The 24,041-nt window shown below is 37.1% G+C and overlaps 1 protein-coding gene across 4 annotated transcripts in view; it reads right to left on the reverse strand.

Annotated features, from left to right (window-relative positions):
* Positions 1–253: 253 nt before the first annotated feature.
* Positions 254–24,041, reverse strand: part of CACNA2D1 (calcium voltage-gated channel auxiliary subunit alpha2delta 1) — a 429,793-nt gene continuing 406,005 nt past the window's right edge. For 3 of the 4 annotated variants that reach the window (XM_054196028.1, XM_054196020.1, XM_054196006.1), the window contains 8 exons: positions 23,452–23,523; positions 22,757–22,909; positions 22,614–22,666; positions 19,696–19,751; positions 19,423–19,552; positions 17,471–17,583; positions 14,334–14,416; positions 254–5,505 (listed from right to left, as the gene is read on the reverse strand). In XM_054196028.1, coding sequence (XP_054052003.1) covers positions 5,389–5,505; positions 14,334–14,416; positions 17,471–17,583; positions 19,423–19,552; positions 19,696–19,751; positions 22,614–22,666; positions 22,757–22,909; positions 23,452–23,523 — 777 coding nt within the window. In that variant the 3' untranslated portion in view covers positions 254–5,388. The remainder of the gene's footprint in view (positions 5,506–14,333; positions 14,417–17,470; positions 17,584–19,422; positions 19,553–19,695; positions 19,752–22,613; positions 22,667–22,756; positions 22,910–23,451; positions 23,524–24,041) is intronic. The other variant, XR_008465561.1, reaches the window with a different exon arrangement.

Below are 24,041 nucleotides of genomic sequence, written 5' to 3' on the forward strand. Positions count from 1 at the left end.
TCTCAGTTTTCATTGGTTACAATTTCTTCTTTAGCTTTTTTGAAAGTTTCATAGCCTCAAATGAAGCAGAAATGAGGGTTTACTGCACGCCCTCCTTTGAACCCCAGTAAGAAGTGTGTTAAATCACTGTCTCCACATTGGAAAATCTATCTCTTTCAGACACTTAGGTGCAAACTCAGAAGTGTCGTATAGCAAATTATGTAGGCTCTAATTTACACGGTTTTATTACAGAGTGAACAGAGTTATAGGGCAGTTGTTGATTTTAAATGATAAACTTTTATTCTGAATATACTGTTTTTGCACAAGAATTAACACAACAGTTCTAGGATTATAAACTTTTTATAACATTATTGTACAAATTTTTACAAAAAAATTATTTTTCCAGGCTCGTCAAGTTCCACAAAAGTGTCAAGAGAACACAAGAAAAGGGAGAAAGACCTGCTTGCCTTGTAGGAGCAACCAAGCCTTTTTTTGCAGAAACGCACACTGAGCATTTCAATAAAAATATCCCAGAAAGCATGATCCAGACATTCCGTACAACACAAGAAGAGAAGACAGCTTTGTCAGATCACAATCGCAATTTCATGGCATCTGAACAAGACAGTATCCCTTTAGCCTCAGTGAAATTATTTCTTCAAGATGATGTTTTTCTTTTAAACCATAAACAGGACAGATGCGAGTAGCTGGGAAGAGGGTGAGGCTAACTTTTCAAAACTCTTGAATTGTTTTCAGACACTTTGTTTTAATCTTTTTACAGTAGTGTACAATGAGTATTAACAATATTAACATTGTGGTATGACAAAAAAATAATAATAAATCTGGCCTTTGTTAAAGGCTAGGATGCCTGATGAAGCGAGGGTAAAATTTATCCTAAGGAAGGAGTTATTAAGATTTCACCTTCGGTCGACATTCCAGAAACACCCCAGTGCGTTGCGGTGCCTCGTAGGCGTTAATATACTTCTTAATAACCAGCGTGCTAGCATCTGAATTTTTAGGACCAGTGGGACTGAGGTTGTGTTTTGAAATTAAGACATACTAAGCACGTTTTCTGAGCTTAAGTGTTAACGGGAACAAAAGGTTTTAATGTCTCTTCAGTGATACTGAAAAACTCTCCACCGCAGCAAGTAACACTTGGGTTTCAAAGGTCACTTAAAAGGGATACTGCCTATTTGAACCCAGTAAGGCCAGTTTTTAAGTTAGTAAAAGGAATATTATAGGAAAACTTACAAATGGCAGCAACACTGTTTTTTTTGTCAAGTTAAGCAGTAAAGCCTCAAGCGTTAGAAACATGAAAAAGATCATACTAAAGTCTTAAAGGTACAGGACCTAAAAATCTTGTCAATCAAACCTGCTATGTCATGTTAAAAACCTGTTACAAATATGGACCACGGTCAGTGTTTTGGCAGTAATGCTGGTTGTTTAAATGAAAAATTAGAAAGAAACCTTTCATGTTAAGTCCTCAGACCATGTTTTGCACAGTACCATGCTGTAACAACTTTAATGGTGGTTATTCGTCAGATATTCAACAGGCTGCATGACTTTTGTGTAAACTGAAACAGTCCCAACAGTTCCCTTAGTGCTCTTTAAAGGATCTGAGCAAATATCAACAGAGCTTTTTATCTGGCTTTAAAAAAAAACAAAACAAAACAAACAACTTTTTACGACATATTGTCATTTGAAAATGTCTGAATTTAAAGCCTAGGATCAAGTTTCTTCTCTCACAGACAAAAGAAGGCGACTATTATGCATTATGTGAGAGTAAGGATACTCTTCTGCATAAGAATATGTATTTATTCATGCAAGTTATTTCAAACAGATTGGTATTCACATTTTGAGATAGCTAAAGTTCACATTGCATTTTCTATCTGTTTTTTGTAATTTGCAGATATCTAGGTAATGCATTTTAAAAAATCTTGACCATCACTCGGATATAATCAAAATATATATTGCTTGCTGCCAAAAGAAGCCAAAATTTCATTTGTTCTTTTTTAAAGTATTGGGTTCTCTGGAGACACTACTATGCCCTTGTGGGAGGGCTAGATCCTGAGTTTTCTATCAGACAGGTATCATGGCTGGAAGGCTAAGTATACAGAAACATGGTTCTTCGGGTCATAGAGAGGGTCAGAGGAGAGGAACAAAGGACTTTTCCTTCTTCGGATAACCCAAGAAGGCTAACGTGTCTGCATGGCATGGGCTTCCCCCTCCTTTTGTATTTGAGCACGCTAAGGGAAGCGGGATGAGAGCAAAAGCCAAGGTGTTTTCTGTGGCAGCAGGGCTTTGTGCCATCTTTCTTTCTGCCTACAGGCTCTAATCAAATGTTTATTAAGTAACTCAAAATACGGCCTACCAGCATGAGCAAATTCCAAAATGTTAAATAACGTAACTTTTCCATGAAGGGTTTCTTTTGGGAAGCTAAGTGAAAACTATAGAGAACTTAAGATACCGACGATCTTTCAATAAATTAAAAAAGCAAACTGCAAACTAATATGTATTTTAAGTAATCTTAGAGTAAAAGCTATGAGTGTAGTAAGCATTGGCCTAATCCTACAAAACTTGTTCCTCCCATAAAATTTCAATTGAACATGTTAAAGGAAAACGCAGGATGCAGTCTTAGCATTAGAAAGACTCAACCCAATTTTTTGTCAGGTGGTAACTGGTGATAGGGTGAAGAGAAGTGCAGTAACATGACTGGAAGGAAGAGCTCCAAGACTAACTTCACCATATTGTCAAAATCAGCCCACCTTCCCTGAGGAGGACCTGAAGTCATCCAACACAATTAAGTGTACTTTTAGCCCCATGACTTTACTAGAGATATTTTTTAAAAAGCTAGACCTGATCACTGAACAAAAGGTCAGGTTTTATTTTTTTTCACTCACTGTACTCTCATTCATGAGAAAATAAATAGCTGGAGCCAAGGTACGTACATAAGAAAAACAACAAACCAGCCATGGGTACAACTACAGTAGACACCTGATCTTTTAAGCCATGCCATGGCTTTGAGTAACTTCTTCAGTTTTCATAGGATATTAATGCATGCCCAATTATTTCCTTAAGCTTTTGGCATGATCAAAATTGTATCAATCAATCGCCAGCATATACATACCAATGCTTTGCATTGTTTTATTTTTTTAAAGAGCTAGTGTATTGTGCCATGTTAATATTTGCATATTGCAGTTGTTAGCAGAATTGTACAATACCAGCAGAGTTGCACATTCATTGGTTTAGCTGTCTTGCAATACTGTTTAGTTCTGAAAACTAGAAAGAAAGCGCAAATCATATTTTGCATCAACACTATGCTACACTGTAATATTGTAATTTACTGCACCAATCTGTATCACCAATGAGGTTGTATAAAAACAACTTCTAAAATTATTATTCACAATCAAGTATCAATGTGCATACATACAGATTCAAGGCTCCCCATTTGTTTAGATTTTTTTCTAATCTCAGCAACCAGGACACTTTGCTGTTAAATATGCTATTTTCAATAATAAATAGCAACAGCAGAAGTTTTCATATTATGGGTATTTTTATATGAAGGAAACAAAGGGGGAACCTGATATGAACCTTAGAGAACATATACTTCCAAAAATAAATGTGTTAAATCTGATTTTTATATACTTAAAATATCTGTACACAGGTTTTCATGTGAGATCGCTATTCTGTAAAAAATTCAACTCAACCCTTTTGTTACGATAGCTAAATTTACCCTATTTTCTCAGCTTTTTCATTGCACAGTATATTCAGAGCTCTGTTTCAATATATAATTTAATATGATTTGATTGCAACACATTGCAATGTTCTGTTTCTCACACAATAAAAGAATCACTCAGTTACCTTTTCAATGGACTATACTCTACCATCAAAGAAAACAAACTGAAAAACAATAACATAGCATCATCATCATGCAAAATACCCTTGGAAACCAACGTCCAAATATCACAAAGACATTTTTTATTCACAAGCGTTTTTGTTTGAGCCTTTGAAGGATTCGACTAGCTTTATATATAACTGTGTTGTGAAAAAGAAGTGAATATTACACTGAAATTAACATTTTTCTGACAGATGACACCAAGTTTAAGATGAGAATCACTTTTTAGTTAAACTCTCAAGCAACTTTATATACCTAAAAACAGAAGTTTCCTTCCTTCCTTCCTTCCTTCCTTCCTTCCTTCCTTCCTTCCTTCCTTCCTTCCTTCCTTCCTTCCTTCCTTCCTTCCTTCCTTCCTTCCTTTAAACTAATGTTTTTTTTATTCACAAGCATTTTTGTTTGAGCCTTTGAAGGATTCGACTAGCTTTATATATAACTGTGTTGTGAAAAGGAAGTGAATATTACACTGAAATTAACATTTTTCTGACAGATGACACCAAGTTTAAGATGAGAATCACTTTTTAGTTAAACTCTCAAGCAACTTTATATACCTAAAAACAGAAGTTTCCCTCCTTCCTTCCTTCCTTCCTTCCTTCCTTCCTTCCTTCCTTCCTTCCTTCCTTCCTTCCTTCCTTCCTTCCTTCCTTTCCTTCCTTCCTTCCTTCCTTCCTTCCTTCCTTCCTTCCTTCCTTTCTTCCTTCCTTTCCTTCCTTCCTTCCTTCCTTCCTTCCTTCCTTCCTTCCTTCCTTCCTTCCTTCCTTCCTTTCCTTCCTTCCTTCCTTCCTTCCTTCCTTCCTTCCCTCCTTCCTTCCTTCCCTCCTTCCTTCCTTCCTTCCTTCCTTCCTTCCTTCCTTCCTTCCTTCCTTCCTTCCTTCCTTCAAACTAACAATTTATAAACCTACCAAATCTTAGGTGGCTACATGATTGATTTTGGAAGAATAAACCACTTATCATAAAGCATTTCAACCATGCTGAACTTCTGATGAAGACTAGCCAATATTTGCATTTTACTCAACTACTTTGGACAAAGCTGATGTTCGAAGCAGCCATCATGGTGCTAATAATGTATATTGGGGAGTGCATTTTCTTTTTTCTATTTTTTTTTTTTTAATAACTGTTCATGTAAAAGAATATAAATCTTCAAGATATCTAAAGCTTAAAAGAAATTAAAATGATATACATAAGCTATTATCAGGGGAGCCCTTTTACATGAAGTCATCAAGATTACAACAACAAACAAACCAAAAAAAAAAAAAAAATCTTAGATTCCCCAATGGAGCACATACAGAATTCCATTTGGATGGCATAGATGATGCAGCATTCACACACGTTTAAGTATCCGACACTCCAACATGCAGCCACCGGGGGTGCCTTTATGAGTCTCACAACGAGTGATAACCAGACACGAGCGCTGCTGTTCTGCTGCTGTCTGAAGAGCTGACCCTTTTCCTAATGAAACTGAGGCTATCGTTTTGGCCGGGTCTTGATTAAGTTACGCAGGTTTTGGTTTAGCAAGGTCATAACTGGCAGTGTCTGCTGCCAGATAACAGCCAAAGCAGGACCAACTGAATTCCTACCATAGACCACAGCGATGGACTCAGACCAGAGACACCACCGCAGTCAGCCGAATCTTCCTGTTGACAAGGAAAGAAGAAATCATTTAACACCAATTAGAATTAAATTTCCTGAGAAGTAATCTACGTTCTAGTCTTCAACATTTTGAACTATCCTTGAGGCATCCTTTTTGGTCTTATATATGTTATTTTTTCTAAAATAACAGCAAAATAATTCCCGGAAGGTTGTCTGATTTTTGATACAAAGAGTGACATTACTACATTAACTATAAGCATGGGAGGATTAAATACTTACAAGACTTACTGCAGTCACTTATGAACTAGATGGGATACTTAAACAATCAAACAAAAAATGCTGTGGGATATATCTGGGGGCCCCATTAAACCACACCTATATTCCCTAAAATTACATCAATTTGGAGATTTTGAGTACCACTTTATTGTGAGGAAAGGTGGAAGAACAGCTAACTTTTCAAGATTAGAAAACATATACCACAATATGTTCAGGTCCATTTCATCAACATGATCACACATTAAAACAAATATGCTCTGCAGGTGAAGATACGATCAAAGAGAATGAAAACCCTTTCTCTGTCTCTGGTGCTCTATTCAAGTATGAGAAACAAGTTTTCTATTGGCTTTTTGTACACGTTTGATGCAATCTGTAAAGAAGACACCTTCCAGTTTGTGGGCTCACTCTGAGCTGCATCACTCTGTCATGCATCAGTGGACCTAACTATTCATTATGCCACACAGCAATCACACCTCTTTTCCCCATTCCTTTTTGCCACTAATTGTTTTTATTTGGTCCCATTTTGCTTACAATGCATAACATCTTTCACATTATGGACTTATTCATTAGTCTGGCTGACATACATTTGATACCTGTTCTGGAGTCTGTAACATCTTTACACCTTCTTGTTTCTCAGAGCTTATACAATCTATATTTGGCTGCCTAAAACACCAGGACACTATTCCAGCCATCCCCTGCACCGCCCTGTCCACCAAGTCTGAGACTCATGGGTAGCCCTGAAGGCTGAAAATATTTGGTTTTCCTCTTGTTTTCACTGTATTCTGTACTCATAGCATAAAAAGACACTTTCCATTTTCCAAGAGATCCCAAACCTCCAAGGACAAGTCAGCAGTGAAGGTAGGAAGGGACTTCCTATGAACAGGGGAAACTTCTTGAACAGGAGGAACGTGTGCAGGGAAGGACAGACTGCACCTTAACAGTAACAGAGCCAGAGCTGCTGGCAAAGAAATTAAAAAGATTTTCAAACAGAAAGCAGAGGAAAGCCAACGAGAGTGGAACAGCTCCTGGTTCGGTCTGACGTGCCACTGAAGCATATGTCACTAATATTCAACGTGCCTCAGATAAGGCTGGGGGGGTTGTGGATAAAAAGTTCAATCAGGATAAATAAAGAAGGGTCATTAAAACACCTTTAATTTATTGACACATCCTTAAGCAAAACTTCCAAGTGCTTCTACATAAATGCTAAGAACATTAATATAAAGATGGGGGAATGAAGACAAGTCTTCAATGAACCATCCCAAAATAATACTTATATCAGAAACCTGGTGGAAGGGGAATAATCAGCAGGACAAAGCATTGTCAGGCTACCAGCTTTGTAAGAATGGCAGTGGAGGACATATAGCAGAAGGGTAGTATGTAAAGTATAACATAAAATGTAATAGCATAAAAGTATTATAGGAAAAGGGAAGTATGATGGAATCTCCATGGGTAAGAAATTTCAGAGTCTAATAATAAAAATGCAACACTAGGATTGCACTGCTGACCACCCGATCAAAGTGAAAATATTAATCATGAAATGATAGAGAAGCCATATATAGACTGGATCAATGTCTTATCAAAACAAGATGTAGAGATCACATTTTTGGTTATGATAAATAGCTGCCTTTTTAGACAACCAGTCTTTGACTCTTCAGTGGTGCATGGGGCCGTCTTCAAAATTATTAGTAGAGAGCTGCTCTGTATAGCTCTACTAGCTCCATAGAGCACAGTGCAATAGGATTTAGCATTGTTGTGTGAGAGATCGGGCCAACCAAATCCAAAACAAAAAATACCAACTTCAAGAAAGGAAACTACATGAAAATACCAAAAGCAGTTAAAAACCCCCAAACAACCCCAAACCCAAGAAAACAGAAAAAACCCTTTAACAAACAAACAAAAACCAGATAGTAGAAAAAACCCCTAGAAGCATCATCTCAAAAAGTAAGTCCCTCACAAGTATCCAGAAGAATATTTGGAAATATTGCATTAGATATCCAGGTAAAATGAATGCCACAATTAGGACAACCACCACCACCCCCACCACCCCCCCCCAGAAACACAACCCCAAAACAAATGAAAAAACCACCAACACCTCTCCCCCCCAAAAAAACCCGAACAAACCCAAAACCCCAAAGAAACACGACTGCATGGATCAGTAGGGAAATTAAGTATACTGTCATAGGGAAAAGGTCGGTATTTAAGAAATCAAGCTTAATCCAATGGGCAAGAACAGGCAGGCACATAAAAATGGCAGATTAGATATAAACAGGAAATTGGGAAGGCTGATAAAGAATTTTTGATGACCTCCCTACAAAATATGCTGAAAAAGATCGTACAAAGTTTTTGAGTACATCAAAAGCACAAAGGCAAATATGGAGTTAGGGCAGCTGCTTGGTAACAGAGGTGTGCAGAGGGAACTTGCGGATTACAGGGCATAGCAAACAACTTCAATGAGCTCTTTGTGTCAGTTTTAAGGGGTGAAGACTTTAATAAGATTACCACCACACACAATGCATCATTTAAGGCAGAGAGGTCAGATGAATCAGAATCAGTTTGGAATAAATATATGGAAAATCAGATAAAGCAGAAAAATTAGACTCAATATGTCATCAGGAATTACAGCATTCACCCACAGTCTTCTTTAGAAACTTCGATGTAAAAAAAAAAAACACAACACAAAACAAAACAAAAAACAGCATTCAAGTTCTTCAAAAAAAAAAAAAGAAGAAAAAAAATATTAATTCTATCCTAAAGCAAATAGCTCACATTAGCTGCCATTCTTTATCAATATCAGCTATTTCCAGATATGTCTCTGTCTTTGTTGGCTTTATAATTTAGTTCTATAACTTTGGTGTGGGTTTGTGGGTTTCTTTTAGTTGATTGTACTCTACAAGTTCAAAATTCCTAAGGTTTCCGGTCAACCAGTAAGTCATAAGTGAACTCTGCTGCACCAGATTTGGAGTAGGATGCTAAGATTTGAAGATGCGCTGAACTTTATGGTTTATTTAGTTTGGCTCTGTCACTTGTTGCATCTGCATTGTGTCTTGTCATGTAGTTTTATTTCTATTCAAAGCACCTAAAAATAACCCTGTTGCTTCTTCCTCACAATGAGTACCATAAGAAACGATTTTCAGTAAAGGTTTCTTCTCACATGAATTCAATGAATAGTGCTTGGTGTTACCTCTTGGTATATAAGATTCTTATCACTGAAATTAATTAGAAGAGTCATCTTTGAAGAAATAGTCTAAAGTAAAGCACAAGGTTTAAAATTTGCCAATAGAGGGGAGATGTCTGGAGCGTGAGAAAGAAGTAATTTGAAGGTCTTAAATAATATTGTGCATAATAGGAAGGAGAAAACATCTTTATAGTAAAAACTGCACGCAGTATGGATCAGGGTAGATGGAGCTCCCCATATAGAAATATACAGTACTGAGCTTTCATGGCACCAAATATATATAGACCAAATATTGGATAAATTATGTTGATGAATTAATCCTACCACTATACGTACTTGAAAAAGAAACTCCATTCTGTTGCCCGTTTCTATTTGCTTTTTGAGATTTTTTTTTAAACTACATCAGAATTTACAGGCACTGCTTTTACATTCAATAGTTAAGACTATGTAATATTCCCATTGCATTGAAAAGAAATATTTTAATATCTTTTGCTATCTCCCTAAGACTACACAGGGCAGTTTTTAAAGGATTCACAACTTCACTACAGCGGAGAATGTCTTGGAAGCCTCATGCAGGAGAGAAATCTTTTTATTATGAATGACAGAGTTAAGCTGTACTAGACAAAAGTATACAAGATTTATATACATATTTCAAGGTTGGTCAGATTTTAACCTCATATGGATCAAAGTCACATTGAATTTCTGAGGTTTGTAGGCCAATTTACAGTGGTAAACCAGCAGTTCTGCCAAGAACAATTATAAATATTCTCTCTGGAATCCGTTATTCTTTTGTGTCCTAAGCCAAGATGAAAATAGTAGTGGCAAAGGAGGTACAGTAAATCCTATCTAAATTACTTTTTCCTCCCCAGCATTGCACATTGTAGTTTTCTTTGCATTTTAACTGTTGTGAAAATGACAAGAAATGTAAAAAATAAAAGGAGGATAAAGTCTGATTGCATGCCGATTTACACAAATTTAAAAAAATCAACAGTTTTAAGGAAATGAGTGGGAACCCATCATTACTTTGCAACCAGATTGAGGAAAACGTCAGTTTTAATGGTCTTCAAAATGTCTTTTTTGAAAAAAACTTCTCCTATGCCTGAGCTGAAAGAAAACTTTTTCCTGTAAATGTTATTTTTGAAATTTTTTATAAAATTTCTTATAAGAAACTACATAGCAACATTTTATCTTTTTTTTACCTTATTTTCTCTTTACCTCCACCAGTGCAATTAGACACTGAGTTATTTTTCAGCAGTTTCACTGAAATTTTCCAGCCCTCTACATCAGTCTCTACTGCATCAGTCACAAAGTAAACCTGAATAACCAACAGATCAGTTGGGGATGTCCTCTCTTTGTTGTCTTCAAAATAATATTCTGTGTAGTATTTCTCGTTGAAGACAGAAAAAATTGGAAAATAAATTGTAAAGAATCCATTTTAGCCAGGTTCATTTCATCAGAAGTGTATCAGAAATTTCTTGCGTTAATAAGTCACCTGTCCAATTTCCTTGCATGCTTGATGTGGAGAAGCGTAAAATCCAAATGTCATCTCCTTTGTCATGCCTTACTATGATAACTCTAGAGAGGGTTATTTTACAACATCACACAGTGTGAAAATTATTCAGCACTTGCAGAATGGAAATGAATGTTTTTATAAAACCATAATTTCATTGCTAAGTACCAAACCCACATAGTCATTACTATATATCGACATTTCCTTGAAGGCAGTGCAGGTCCATAATTTTAAAGACACACATGGAAATATAAATGCATATATACGTACATACATGGCTAAGCCTACAAACATACTCGTTACTCTTTTAGAAGTACACCATAACTATTTAATGTACTAAAACTTTGTCTTGAAACCTTAATCATCAGAACCCTTTCAGAAGCCATTCTGCTACACTGACTATAAAAAGGATAAAATAACAACATCTGCCAAAGAGCTTCTGATCTGGACCTTGATATCAACTGGTTACCTCAAAGTTATACATTTTATAAGCATATATTTAAACGCTTCATATTGCATGGAGAAGAACTTTGCTTTTACTCAAGAGTCATTTCAAGTTCCAGTGCAAGGTCTTTCATAAATTTGGTGTTACCCTCCTTTGCCTGGATGACCACAAAAAGTTGTCAAAGCTGTACAGATGCCCTCCTCTAGACCAGCGATGCAGCCAATCCCATCAAGATGTATACAGTTATCTTGGCTGCTAATCACCCCCAAAGCTCCCACTGACATCCCTGGGAGCTGATGGAAATAAGACATTCCCAGAAGGAGCTAAAAACCTTTAAAGTTCTTCTCTTTATTCTCAGACAAGGCAAACAAAACCAGTGTGTGTGGACAAAGTAAGAGCAAGCCATTCAAGAGGCTGATAAAGCCTATTTTGTTATCCTTAATAAAGAAAAAAAAAGAAAAAGAAAAAGAAAAAGCTGCTGTTACTGAACCTGATCAGCTGGTTTATATCTGTGTTGGCTTCAATGATTTTAATAAAACTACACAGATTAATGTCCAGAGAGAACCCATTTCCAAAATCACAAAGTTATTAAAACCAGGATGAATGAACAAAATTACCTTTATAACTTTCTGCTGCCAAAAGTCTATCAGCTAAAATTATATTCCATGGGTTTCCCAGTATTTTGGTTTGCCTTCTTGATCAGAAAGACCATTTTGGACATAAAGAATTCAGCTCAAGGTGAGTCTCTGCTGCATTACGTACACTGGACAGTAGCTTTTTAATTAAAATAAAGTTATTTGCAGAGCAAATTGCATGAGTAAGAACATGAGATGTTAATCTTCTAGATTTTAATGTGAAAGCCAACTGACTTGGGGGAAGGGACTTTCAACCTTCCTTACAACCTTCAGCCATGGCTGTGCAAGTTTCTAGGTTTGCTAGAAGTTAGATCATTTAAATACAGGATAGGAAACTTCAAAATTACTCAAATACAGCTGTTAAATGAGCTTTACCCTTTTTTTCACTGATGTTCGGGTGATATTAAGTGAACCTTCCCCCAGGTATAATAGGAACATAAATTACTGAGAAAACGAGTATTCTAAATGTTTACAATTTTAAATATGTTATTACACTAACTCTGAAAAATGATCTCTAAGGTTCCATTTCTGCTTCTCAGCTGCCTTTACTTTGATAGATATGTTAGTATCTCCCTCTAGTGGTTTTCTGCGTAATAATATTGATCAGGAACCCCTCCAGTGTACAAGGTCATGAGTTTTATTCTCATTAGATCAGCAAAATATGTCACTAGCACAGTAGTGCACACTCTCACACTATTAAACGCAACACAGTCTGAAATATCAAGGCTTTCATTATGAACCCCAGAGCCTTCACTAAGTCAACATACAGGACTTCACGTATCCATGTACTTAGAAGAAAAAACCTACCTTCTGCTGTAGTAAGGCAATCAATATGTTGATGTTACAAAAAGTTAAAAAGCAAAAATATTATTTTACTGATTTCATCGTTTAACCAAATTGATGCACACTATTACCTTCCATCATTAACATTTGTGTTAACTTGAATGCAGTGGAAACTCCTTGCTCTTCCCAATAGCACCGCTCCCAGTATTCTTATACAGAGCATTCATCTTTGCTATCCCTAGGTAGAACTTTATTTTCACAGGTATTATAGTCTCTTCTAATTACTTTGTACCTTTGTCTCTGTGCAGAAAACCTTCTTCTTCTGATTGATTTCAACAGGGACAAGGGGCAAATGCGCTGAAGGGAATGACACTGACTCAGTTGGTACATGTGCAATCTCAAAAGAGCCAACCATATAAACCCAACAGGTTCCTTGTCTTTGTATTTGCTATGGGAGAGGCCCTTGTGTTCTGTAATTCTGATTTATAAGGCTCCAGACAGGGTTTTTTCATATTTAATTTCCCTTAATATTGCAATAATAATTTGCTCCAGATTGTTGCTTTTAGGGCTCGCTTCATTCTGTTTTCTTTTGTATGCTTAGTAAGTAAAAAATTCTGCTAATTTTTTAAGCCAAGAACAAAACAAAAAATTAGAGAAAGTAACTGACCATCCACACCACATGAAAACTTGCAGAAAAATGAAGATAGGAGCGGACGTCATGGCAGAGGCACGACTCGTTGTGCATATAGGCTGATCCTATTAATAACGGGCAAAGTAGCAAGTAGAGGAAAGGAAAGAAAACACAGAAAAAAAGACATACAAGATGAGATATCATGCAGATTGCTGGCAGTTGGCAGAGTTAATGTGAAAGCATCCACCCAAGAGCAAGAGATTCACAGCAAATTTTGCAAATAAACTTAACCAAAACAATCCACTGTTACAAAACACATGACTTACACACTGATTAGCACATCAAGCTAGTGAGCAAGAGTTGTACTTTCACACACAATCGTATCAGGAAGACTTGGAATATTTACAATGACCAAATAGCTTTTGGATGGGTTTTCAACTTTGTTTAACCTTTGTTGGCCAGTAAGAAGACTTCCTTTTTAAAGTACCATTTGGTTACTAGAAAAATGCATTGAATACCAACTGTCTGGACTTCTTTAACACTCCAGACTTCTCAAACGTTATGCCCCACTAAAGAAACACAGAGAATATACTGGATTAAAACCTGGTATATGGCAGTGATAGCCAACTAACTGCACTACTTTTGGACAATCTTTCATTTGCAGAAATGGGATAAGGCATTAAAAATGCATTTTTAAAATATTTCTATAACGGCAGATACTTCCCTGTTCAATACCTTTTGTCTTGAAATTTATTCAGATCAATTTGAATTCAACATATTCTATTTCATACAGTATTTTGAAAGGTAAGAGATTATACTCAAAGTAAATTATATCTGTGGCACAGTTATAATTTTTCTGCTTCAAAACTTTATTTTATACAGCGCAGGGAGTACTAAGCAGCAAAGTTTGCTGTTTTATACCTATTAAAAATGTGACCTAAGGTCAATACATGTTTGCAGATTTTCTAAGTGGAACAGTATCCTAAACCAGATATAATATTTTTTATCATTTATCAGCATCTTAAATAATATTTGGAAAAGCTAATATAAAAATATTACCTCTAAGCCAGGATTATCATCTAGGTGTGAAAGCCATTGAGGAACTGAATTTCACAGCACCTTACAGGGACCGTCAGATTTACGCTTGCTGATGTTTGGGGGTTTTTTTAGAGGGAATCATGTGTGAAAGTGCAATGGTTACAGGAAAGGCAGATAAGAAAGCAGCTGTTAATTTTATGTTAATCATGGGATACTTAAAATAGAGTGGCTATGATCTAGAGTGAACAGTATGTTTAGTGATAGATAGAAAGGTTGCCAGGCACCAAGGTACATTTAAATGCAGTTTTCACTGCTCTTCTAAAACAGCTCTACAATTGTTTTTAAAGATAGTCCTAAAGTCTTACAAGTTCAGTTTTACCTGTTTGGCTTCATCAAAACAGACATCAGGTCCCTTTCTGTATCTGGGTTGTTTGACCATTTCGCAAGGATTTGGCCCTTCATCTGTTTCTCTGGTTAAGGACCATGACTGTTTTTCATGCACCGTACATTAGCAGGATTAACATTCTGTTTTTACTTTCGTGGGAGAAGTTTTATGCTAATTCAGATAGTACCGAAATAAACATCAATAGTCACCGTACCTTGTTTAAATTAAAGAAAACCAAACCAAACCAACCCTCCAGATAAATTGAAATCAGATACCCTTTTTTTTACACTGCTTTAATCAAGAAAATAAACATCCTGCATGACTTTTTAGAGCCAGTACTTCCAGAACTGTACACAAGATAAATAAATATAAAAGCTGAGGGCTTTTTAAGATTTTCTGTATTGCTTTTATTACCATCGCATAAATATTACAGAACATATTTGACGAAGTAGTAAATTTTCAATGGTACTTATTGGTTATAGCACACGTTACCACTGATTTATTCTGCTAAAATGAAGAAACACAGTAAAAGCGAGAAGCCTGTTTGGAAAGTAAAGTTACATACAGGCTGAAAATTGCAGTGAAGGCCTAGAAGAACTGCTGGGTTTATGATGTGTACACCTATATTACCCCAAATATCATAGACAAGATCATCCCACTGTAGACTTTGATGGTAAATGACAGAAAACCTAATCAGATCTCATTAGCATTTCAGTGATGAAGGGAGACAGAGAAAATGCTGTCCAAACTAACAGCAGAACAGCAGGATAGAAACGGGAGCGGTGGCATGCTATTAATTAGCTAACTGTAAACACGAGGTAATACTTTAGCTTACATCTTTGAAATCTGTAATTGCTGATATTTAGATGTAAGTACTATACTTCACATTTGCCACAGGCTAACAAGGGACACAAGTCATGGCAGTGTACTTGAAAGGCAAACTGCAAAAGCCTCTTCTGTTGAAACCTGCTTATGTTACCATTCAGTATGTTAAGCTTTTTTTTATTCCACTGTTGGCAGTACACACATGAAAGCTAAGCAAGAGTGTTTTATAAAAATCAGGCACCAAAGCTTTACTTATCTTAGTAGCTCTAACTTATACCTGAAGGAATCCTATCCATGCCCTACTGTGGAGTACTGGAGCAGCCTCACTGCAATGAGCGGAGATGCCCAATGGAAGAGACAGCAAGAGGACAGGGAATTTAGTTCTACAGATCTACATCTGTCTTCATTCAGATCTTATCAGACCCACCTCCCCTCTCTTCTGCCGGGGCCCAGCTGAAAGGGAAGTCGAAACGTAGAAATGTTCTAAAAGACCATGTGCACGAGCAAAGCTGTACCAGCCAGAAGGAAGCAGAGTCTAATAATAACCCTCTGAATAGCACCCAGAGGTCATTCTGTCTGCTTGTGTGATGTTATGCTACATCTGCATTTCACAATGTACCTTAGTTATAGTAAAGAGAGAATAGCTTAGTGCTGCATAGTTGGAACAAAAATGAAATAGTTCATTTAGTCAATGTAAGCCCACCCAGCTGCTCTGGCTGCCTTTTGAGGTTATTTACTGCTTTCTAGAAGGTTTGGGTCCCACAGGGAAATGTACTTCATGTGCCCATTTCCCATCAAACGTGCTTCATTTTCTATAGTGAGTGGTGTCTATAAATTCAGACAGTGGCAACAGTTAATCAAACTGTCATGGACTGGAGCCGATTAGAATATTTGGCTGTGTTTACATAGTTCTGTGATGACATGGATATTGCTTCCACCCCAATGTAACTTCCTTTTCAGCCCAAACATAGGTGAAATTCCAGTTGTATTAATGTGGCAATGAACACATTGCTTGTGCCAAAGAAACAGAGTCATCTCTACCAGCATCTGCTTTTCTTTCAGGAATGGGAGAGGCTGTCTCAACTAACTTCCTGACATGGACAAAGGTATTACTAATTGTTTTCCATATTCTGTCATAATAATCCAAAACATGACTTGATTTACCATTTCTGGCATGCTATCCTCACGCATATAGAGCAGAGAAAAATTAAGGTGAATTTCTCCTGGCCTAGAATATGTGTATGTTGTTTTTATGTATTTCCATCATCATCACCTGCAGCTATCTACTGGAGTGAACAGGCTAGGGGCATAGAGATTGGCATGAAGGTGGTTGTAAATCAGAACAACCTTTCACATGCTTTTAATTTCAATCCACGTGATGCAAGGACTCTGCTTAGCATGTATGCCACCTATGTCTCCAGTCAGCTCTGAAGAAATTCTGTGCTAGCAGCAACTCTAGCCTTTGATGGTTAAAGAACTTCCACAAGAACTAAGCAGTTCTCATTGGCACTGAGCATACCAAAGTGCCTCCATCACTTCACCTCAGTGTTGCAGGCATCAGGGCAGCATTTCACCTTTTCATGATCAAACACTTCTATCTTGGTGGTGCCCTTTTTGATTATTTCTCTAGACAGACATACCCTTGTCTTTTCTAAAGGCTGAACAAACCATGGACTCTCAGGCTCCCCTTGCCTGTCCTGTGCTCCAGATGCCAACCACCTTGGTGGCCCTTCACTAGACTTCCTCCAATATGTCACTGTGGTACCGGGGAGCCCCAAACTGTACAGAGCACTCCAGATGTGGTCTCACCGGTGCTAAAGAGATGGGATGGATCAATTCTCCCAACCTGCTGACTACACTTTTGCTACCATAGCCCAGGATGTGACTGGCCCTCTTCATCGCAAGGCACAGTGGTAACTGATGTTCAACTTCTTGCCCATCTTGATCCTCAAGTCCTTTTCTGCAAAGCTATTTCTAGTCACTCCACCCCCAGCCTATCCAGCTGCATGTCATTATTCTGTCCTGGATCCAAGACATTGCATCTGTCTCTTGGAAACTTCATTAAGTCCCTGTGAGCCCATTTCTGTTTAGTTCCTCACAAATAACAGCTTTTCTCTCTACCTCAATGACTGCTGTCTCAGATGATTTGTGATGTCACCCACAAATATCTGCTGCTTCAAGTACTCCAATGGCAACCATGCTACTAACATGCACATAAACAGGACATTTTTTTTTCCAAATATATCCCAGCGTATCATAGCCAAAAATCAATCCACACTACTAAATAACTTGATTTTAAAGGATACCCGGCTTCTCCGCTTGCATCAATGGCTTTGGGTCACAGGAGCGGCACAGCAGTTGGCTGTCACTAATAATGAATACTAGATTGGTGTTTGAAATCTTCTCTGCGTGATAAAGTCTGGAAAAAAAGCCAACAAAAACCTATGTTTAAATGAAGCAAGGAAATCCGTATTTGAGAAGGGAATACAGTATTGGAATAAAAGGAATCCAACTTCACAGATTCAGTCTGTCTGCTACTGTTTATCTTTTCCATTAATGAACAGCAAGAAACATTTATAACAAATTTTGTAGTCTTTTCGACATTTCCACGGTTCCCCCTTTTAACTAGACTTAGTAGTGGAAAAAATGGGAAAGAGCATAAAATGACTTTAATTGAATTAATAGCCAGCTCTGTACTGCTGCAACAGTAGCTGTACTGAGAAATCAGTTCAGCCTCAGTTCTTCCCCTAACAACGCTGAGAAAACCCCCATTCACAAACACAAACAAACAAACAAAACCCCAACGCATAAACCTGTTTGTAAGAAGGGAGAGACAGAGGTTTAGGGTATGTATGCTGTGTATTGAATGTGTGCTTGTTGCATTTTTATGTACATATAATTCCACATAAGGCCTTTAAGTTAGTGGGGAAACCTGTTAATCTAACAGGTTAATTGCTTTTAGTGGATCCTAAATACGTTTTCATAGCGGATTCTAAATACATTTTCATACATGTATAAAATAACAAACAAATTTTTTTCTATAGGTGGTTACCACTCTATAAAGCAGAGTTACATTACTTAGATGTGAAATGATCAGGTTATTTCTGAAATTTCACAGACGATGAGTTCGTACCACTTATTGGGTAGAATAAGAGGACAAAATACCTGTTAATTAAATAACTGATGTTGTGATTACATATCTGGTTGATTTAACCAGCTTAAATTGTCCTTTCATACTCATTCCCACACTGTGGCACTATTTTTGCAATATTATCTTAGTAATTTCTGTAGTCTTTCAGTAAACTGAACTAAAGAACTCTTCTGAAAACTCACCAGATTAAAAAAACAAACAAACAAAAAAACCCAAACTTACAAAAAACCAAACCAAACCCCAACCCCCCAGCTTAATGAGTTCTCTGTACAACCAGGAACCACACAAACACATACTAGCAACATGGAGGAGGAAGTAGGGAAATAGAAAAAAATGTCTGGGTGTTTCGGCTGTATTCACCATTCCCCAATGTCCTCTGTCTTTCTTTCCTGCCTTGAAATATGGTCTTCAAGAACTTTGAAATCTGACTGTTAATTTTAATTTCTAAGACGTTTTCAAAAAGTCTTCATGTATGGAAACTTTCAACCCAGCAGGCTTTTGTATGAAATGCAGAATTAGGTCCAAGTTGTTATGTTTCTGAAGTATCCAATTTTTTTAATATTAAACATCATCTTGAACAGGCACATGGCACCTGAAGAATAATTCTTTTAATCACAGAACAAAACAGCGTGGTTTGCTTAATAAGACCCACAGCTCTTAAATCATGAGCACTGTTGACTAGAAGGTAAATGTGAAGATAAATTGCATAATCTCTTGGCCATCAAAAATTCTAGTGGATAACCAGATTAAAGAAAATAATCTTCTGAATATTGCAGAAGGCCTTTAAATTCACATAATAAATTACAAGAAAATAAATTGTAGCAGAAACAGAAATACAATTTTGATGAAGCATATACAGACTATAAAAAATTTTACTGAAGTATTTCTATAATTCTTCAATTATTACAATTAAAATTCATTCTAAAGAAATACAAAGACAATGAAATTTATCGTTTTACTGCCTCTATACTTCTTTGTCTTCCTTCTGTAAGTGTGGTGTCATTAATCCAAACTAATTTTTTTTTTTTGTTCTTATAACAGTGTCATTATCTTTTGTAAAATAAATGAATATCCAAAAAGTTATTATTTATATTGAAGAAAATTTACCTGGAGCAGTTTATACAGTCTACAATCCCACTGAAAGATTTATCGTCATTTTCAAAGAAATACTGAGTTTGCTCAGTGATACAGCTTGTTTTAGGCAGGGCAGCACCGAAATCGTCATCTTCCATGTCAGCTGACAGAAAGAAGAAAATAAATAAATAAACAAGGACATTTTTAAGTCAGAGACACAATGGGGAGATCCAAATATGGCCCCCAGCCTAGATTCTTACCTTCTACTTCACTCAAAGTTGACTCTTTAACATTCCCTGGACTTACCTGCCTCAAGGAAACGTGGAAAAGTCAAGCTCAAAAACAGCTGCTGTAAGATAGACCTGAACACAGAAAGACAATATACATTTGTTAAAAGCTTTTTGCCATCTTTGTGTTTTACTGGGTCCTTAAAAACTACTCAAATAAGAATAATTAACAATGGAATCATCGTGGCTAATTATGCTTTTGCCAGTTAATGAAGCTGTGTTTCTTTAAACCTTACAGTTTGGCCCTGGTTTTCTTTCCACGCTTTCTGCCAGGTCTTCTTTCACGCTAATCTTTTATGCTACTGTTGAGATTTGCTGTCATTTGTGCTCATAACTCACATAATGGAAATGTTATCATGCCATCCATGTCCTCCTTTTATACCTCTGCAGGAGGTGGAAGATGCATGTTGGCGTCCCTCTAGCACTGAAACTAACCAGAACTCCTTTTGAACACGCTCAGGAAAAATGCTCCTGCGTTAGATACTTTATACTGATTAAGGCTTATTAAATTGCTGAGAAGGAGATGAACACTGGAATATTACAAGTATATTATAAAAGCCATTACTGTAGCAGTTGACTTTTAAAACCATCTCTATTCCTGCTCTTGAGGTATAGAATATATTTTCCTCCTAGATGCTGCTGAACACTTAGGCTTAAAGAGCTCCATTTATTTATTTTCCTTTGCTCATGATCATATTCTTCCTATTTTATTCACTTGAAGCAAGTACCGGCTTGCCACATACATGGCCCCCTTCTCCTCTACCAACCTGTCAAAACAGGAATCGCAATTTAGGTTCCCTGACTCCCTGTTTATGCTTAAACCTTCTTAAGTTGAAGTTTCCTGTCATCATGTTTTAGGTTTCCTTCTGCCTAAAAATAATACTTGATCTCTCCTCATCTCATCCTGCATTAGCGCTTCTTCTGCAGAGAGAAGGGACCGTATAACTTTATTCAACCTCCAAGATTTTTTTTCCTTTTCTCCTTACCCAGTGTGATCCATGCATAAAGAAACAGCATCTGCCTGTCACCTTTCCAGTGGAGGCATTGCCTGCAGGAGCTCTGGATTCACATCCACAACTTTGTGCCGTGAGCGATCAGCTGGACAATGCACCAGTCATCACGGATGAGCAGAGACCTGACGCCATTCACAGAATCATGGAATGGTTTGGGTTGGAAGGGACCTTAAAGATCATCTAGTTCCAACCTCCCCTGCCATTTGCTGACAGAAAACAGTAATCCTTTGTGAGGATTCAACAGAATTTACAGGGAATTGAGTGAAAAAGGCAGCCTGGGAAAACTGTAAAATCTTCTGAGTTAAAAGAGCATGAAGGAGAAATGATACGTTCTCTCTTAACTAAATGCTGACGTATTGCATATAAATTTTGAAAATTATCTCTCACACCTTTATCCCGCATTGTTGCCTGAAACACTATAGTTTTCTTTAATAACCTGGTTTCTCTTATTTCTCTGCATTTGCTTTTGCCAGGTGTCTCACTGAATCCATTTTTGGTCAGCCCTTTTCACTCTGCTTGCTTAATGGCCTTCTCTGCCTGCTTCTGACCTAGATTCCATTAAAAACATGTCCACAGAAAGTACTTTCATGACGTGCTTTCAAGTTAAACATCACACAAAATAAACCGCAGGTCTAAATTGAGTCCAGACCACTGATTCTGATTTGAACACTGATAACCTAAAGTTTCTCTGCTTGAGAAGGGCTCAAGTTTCTCTTCTGGATTATTGCCCATCTCCAGTTTTTGAGGTTTGCTGTTGTGCAAGAAAACGGAGATTTTTGCTTTTGCTGTTAACAAAATGTCACCAACAATAAAAAACAACATACAGTTTTCATAGTGCTATCCGTGAGAAAATTACTATATGTTTATTCAGCTGTTATATATTTTAACTCTTAGCTTCATAAAGTAGGTAATTTGTTCCAGTTTGATAAGTATTATATAAAATAAGCATAACAAAACTTTAGAAAAAGGAACCAACAATCTCCAAGGGTGCAATTCACACCAATGCAAAAGTATCACATCAGTCCCAGTTACTTATCCCACTTGGTGCTGGGGTAAGTAGCTGGTAGGGGTGTCTATCTACATGGCTCTGAAACAGGTAAAATTATTTCTGTAGCTATTACTAATAATGCACAAACCAAAGTCAAAAGAAAAGAAAGCTCCTTAATGGATCTTTGGTTTTAAAGATACAGTATTGTGTTCGTGGAAGATAAACCCAATTACTGGTGTAATTCTGCCTCTCTCAAGATCAATCCCAAAACTCCACAACAGTCCAAATAAAGCAACTTTTCCCTTTCAGCTAGAAAATGCTAGGACACATGACTATAGAATTATCCAAAATGCTTTATATGTATTTGCTTCCTTTAGATAGTTCAGTAGTGCTTTTCACATTCCATTTCAAAGAACCAACTAATAATTATCATGAGAACCTGTAACTGAACTGTGCCATTGGATAACGTATTGGATATCCTGCAGCCTGAAGCCAGATTTCTTTACATTTTGCAATAGAGAAGCTTCATGTGTTCTTGTAAGATGATTCACTGAAAAGCAAACACTGATTTTCTCAAGGCTTCTTGCTAGAAAAAGGGAAAAAGGATATTCTGAAAGAGGGAATCAAGTGATCAATAATTCTAAACATAATAACTTCATCTGAACCTTCGCACCTGCCGGTCAGACTTAGACCATTAATCCCAACTCTGCTTCCTGAAGCTGATTTTGTAGTCAGAACACGCAATCACAAAACCTGGCAAGAGCAGTTTTGAATTCAACTGTTGACAGAACACTGAATTTCCCAAGGAGTTTGGAGACATAGCTAAGAATTTACACCATGAGAAACTGCAGAAACAAAGGGTTCAGACTAATACAGTTTCAACCTACTGATTAACTCTGGTTTGGACATACAGATTTCTGACACACTTGCACTTACCAGGCAGCTGCCGAAGCCCACCATCCTAGATGCAAAATATCTGTTATCGTAGGCTGGGAGAAAAGGAAGAGACATTATGTTACTTGCATAAACACTTGCACACTTTTAAGGGAATGCCAGTCACCTCACAAGGGGCTACTGACCACATAAGCAGAACGAAGTCCAGCTCCTTGCTTTGGCTCTTCTTCAGGATCGCAGACCGATTGATAGTCGTACGACTTGTTAAAGGCATACAGGGACATGTTAATCAGGTTTCGCATCAAGCCAGGATCAATTTCACCAAAGAATCTTCCAATCTGATTAGGGAAAATATATGGAGATAAGTTAAAGTATTTTCAAGTATTTTTATCACTAAAAAGTGAACAGTTCTGATTTCAACCCCCTACTATTTTTCCCTCTACACACCTCATCCGCTTGTGCTGCTTACGTATTTATTTCTTTGTTTGATGATTTCTCTCCCAAAAACTTAGTTGGAGAACTCCAGTTAGACAGTAATTGTTAAATGCATTGTCAATGAGACCACCTTCCTTGGGGAAGAACAAGAAGAATATGGGAAAGAAGGTGTGTGTATGCCATACTACCTGCCCTCACCATCATAAGTCCATGGGCCAGCCTAAGGGCGGAGCAGAAAGAATGCAACTTGGTAGAAGTACGGCATCTTGAACCATAAATAAGGTTGTGCAAAAGACTAACAAAATAACTGGAATTTCTGATACAACAAATTTTTTTGTGATTTGGAAATGTTATTCTTAGAGTAAGCTAAGAGTGGAAAGCTATTTTTTTCTCTTAAAACATCTTCCTATTTTATTTCATGTTCTGTCCTTAAAAATATACATACCTGTTGTGTATACTCATCCCGATTTGACATCAAAAGAAATCCACCATCGTCAAGGATAACACAGTCCACATGCTATTATGAGAAAGTAAAATATGCTTTGCAGAAAGGATTTGTCAAGAGAACACTCTGTAAGAAACTATTTTTTATTCAACACTTAAAAAGTATCTTCAAATCTATGTGGCTCAGGCTAAATCACAACCCCATAGCCAAGGGCCAATATTAAGCTATAATAAGCAGCATTATCAGTATTATAAAAGTTTGTTCAGATCAAAGGCTTATTTGTGGCTTAATTTCATAAAAGTTGTTTTGTAAATTCTTATTTGCTCAATACTTTGCTAGTTCTGAGTGCTATATCCTTATTAAGTCTGATTATAATTGAATCTCAACTCATAATAAGGGACTATAACTTCTCATGTGCTTCAGCCATGCTTAAAGTCCTTTTCCATTTGCAGCTTTTAATGGTAAAAGTCTTAAGGGCAGACTGTCAGCTCACTAGTCGTGCTTATTTTCACTTGCCAAGGACTGTAGTGGGTTTCTTCCAGATGTCAGGTGCAGGACTGGGAAGCCCACTGGTTCCCTGCGCTTTGCAC

The sequence above is a fragment of the Rissa tridactyla genome, chromosome 1 (assembly GCF_028500815.1).
Source record: "Rissa tridactyla isolate bRisTri1 chromosome 1, bRisTri1.patW.cur.20221130, whole genome shotgun sequence".
In the NCBI taxonomy this organism is placed as follows: domain Eukaryota; kingdom Metazoa; phylum Chordata; class Aves; order Charadriiformes; family Laridae; genus Rissa; species Rissa tridactyla.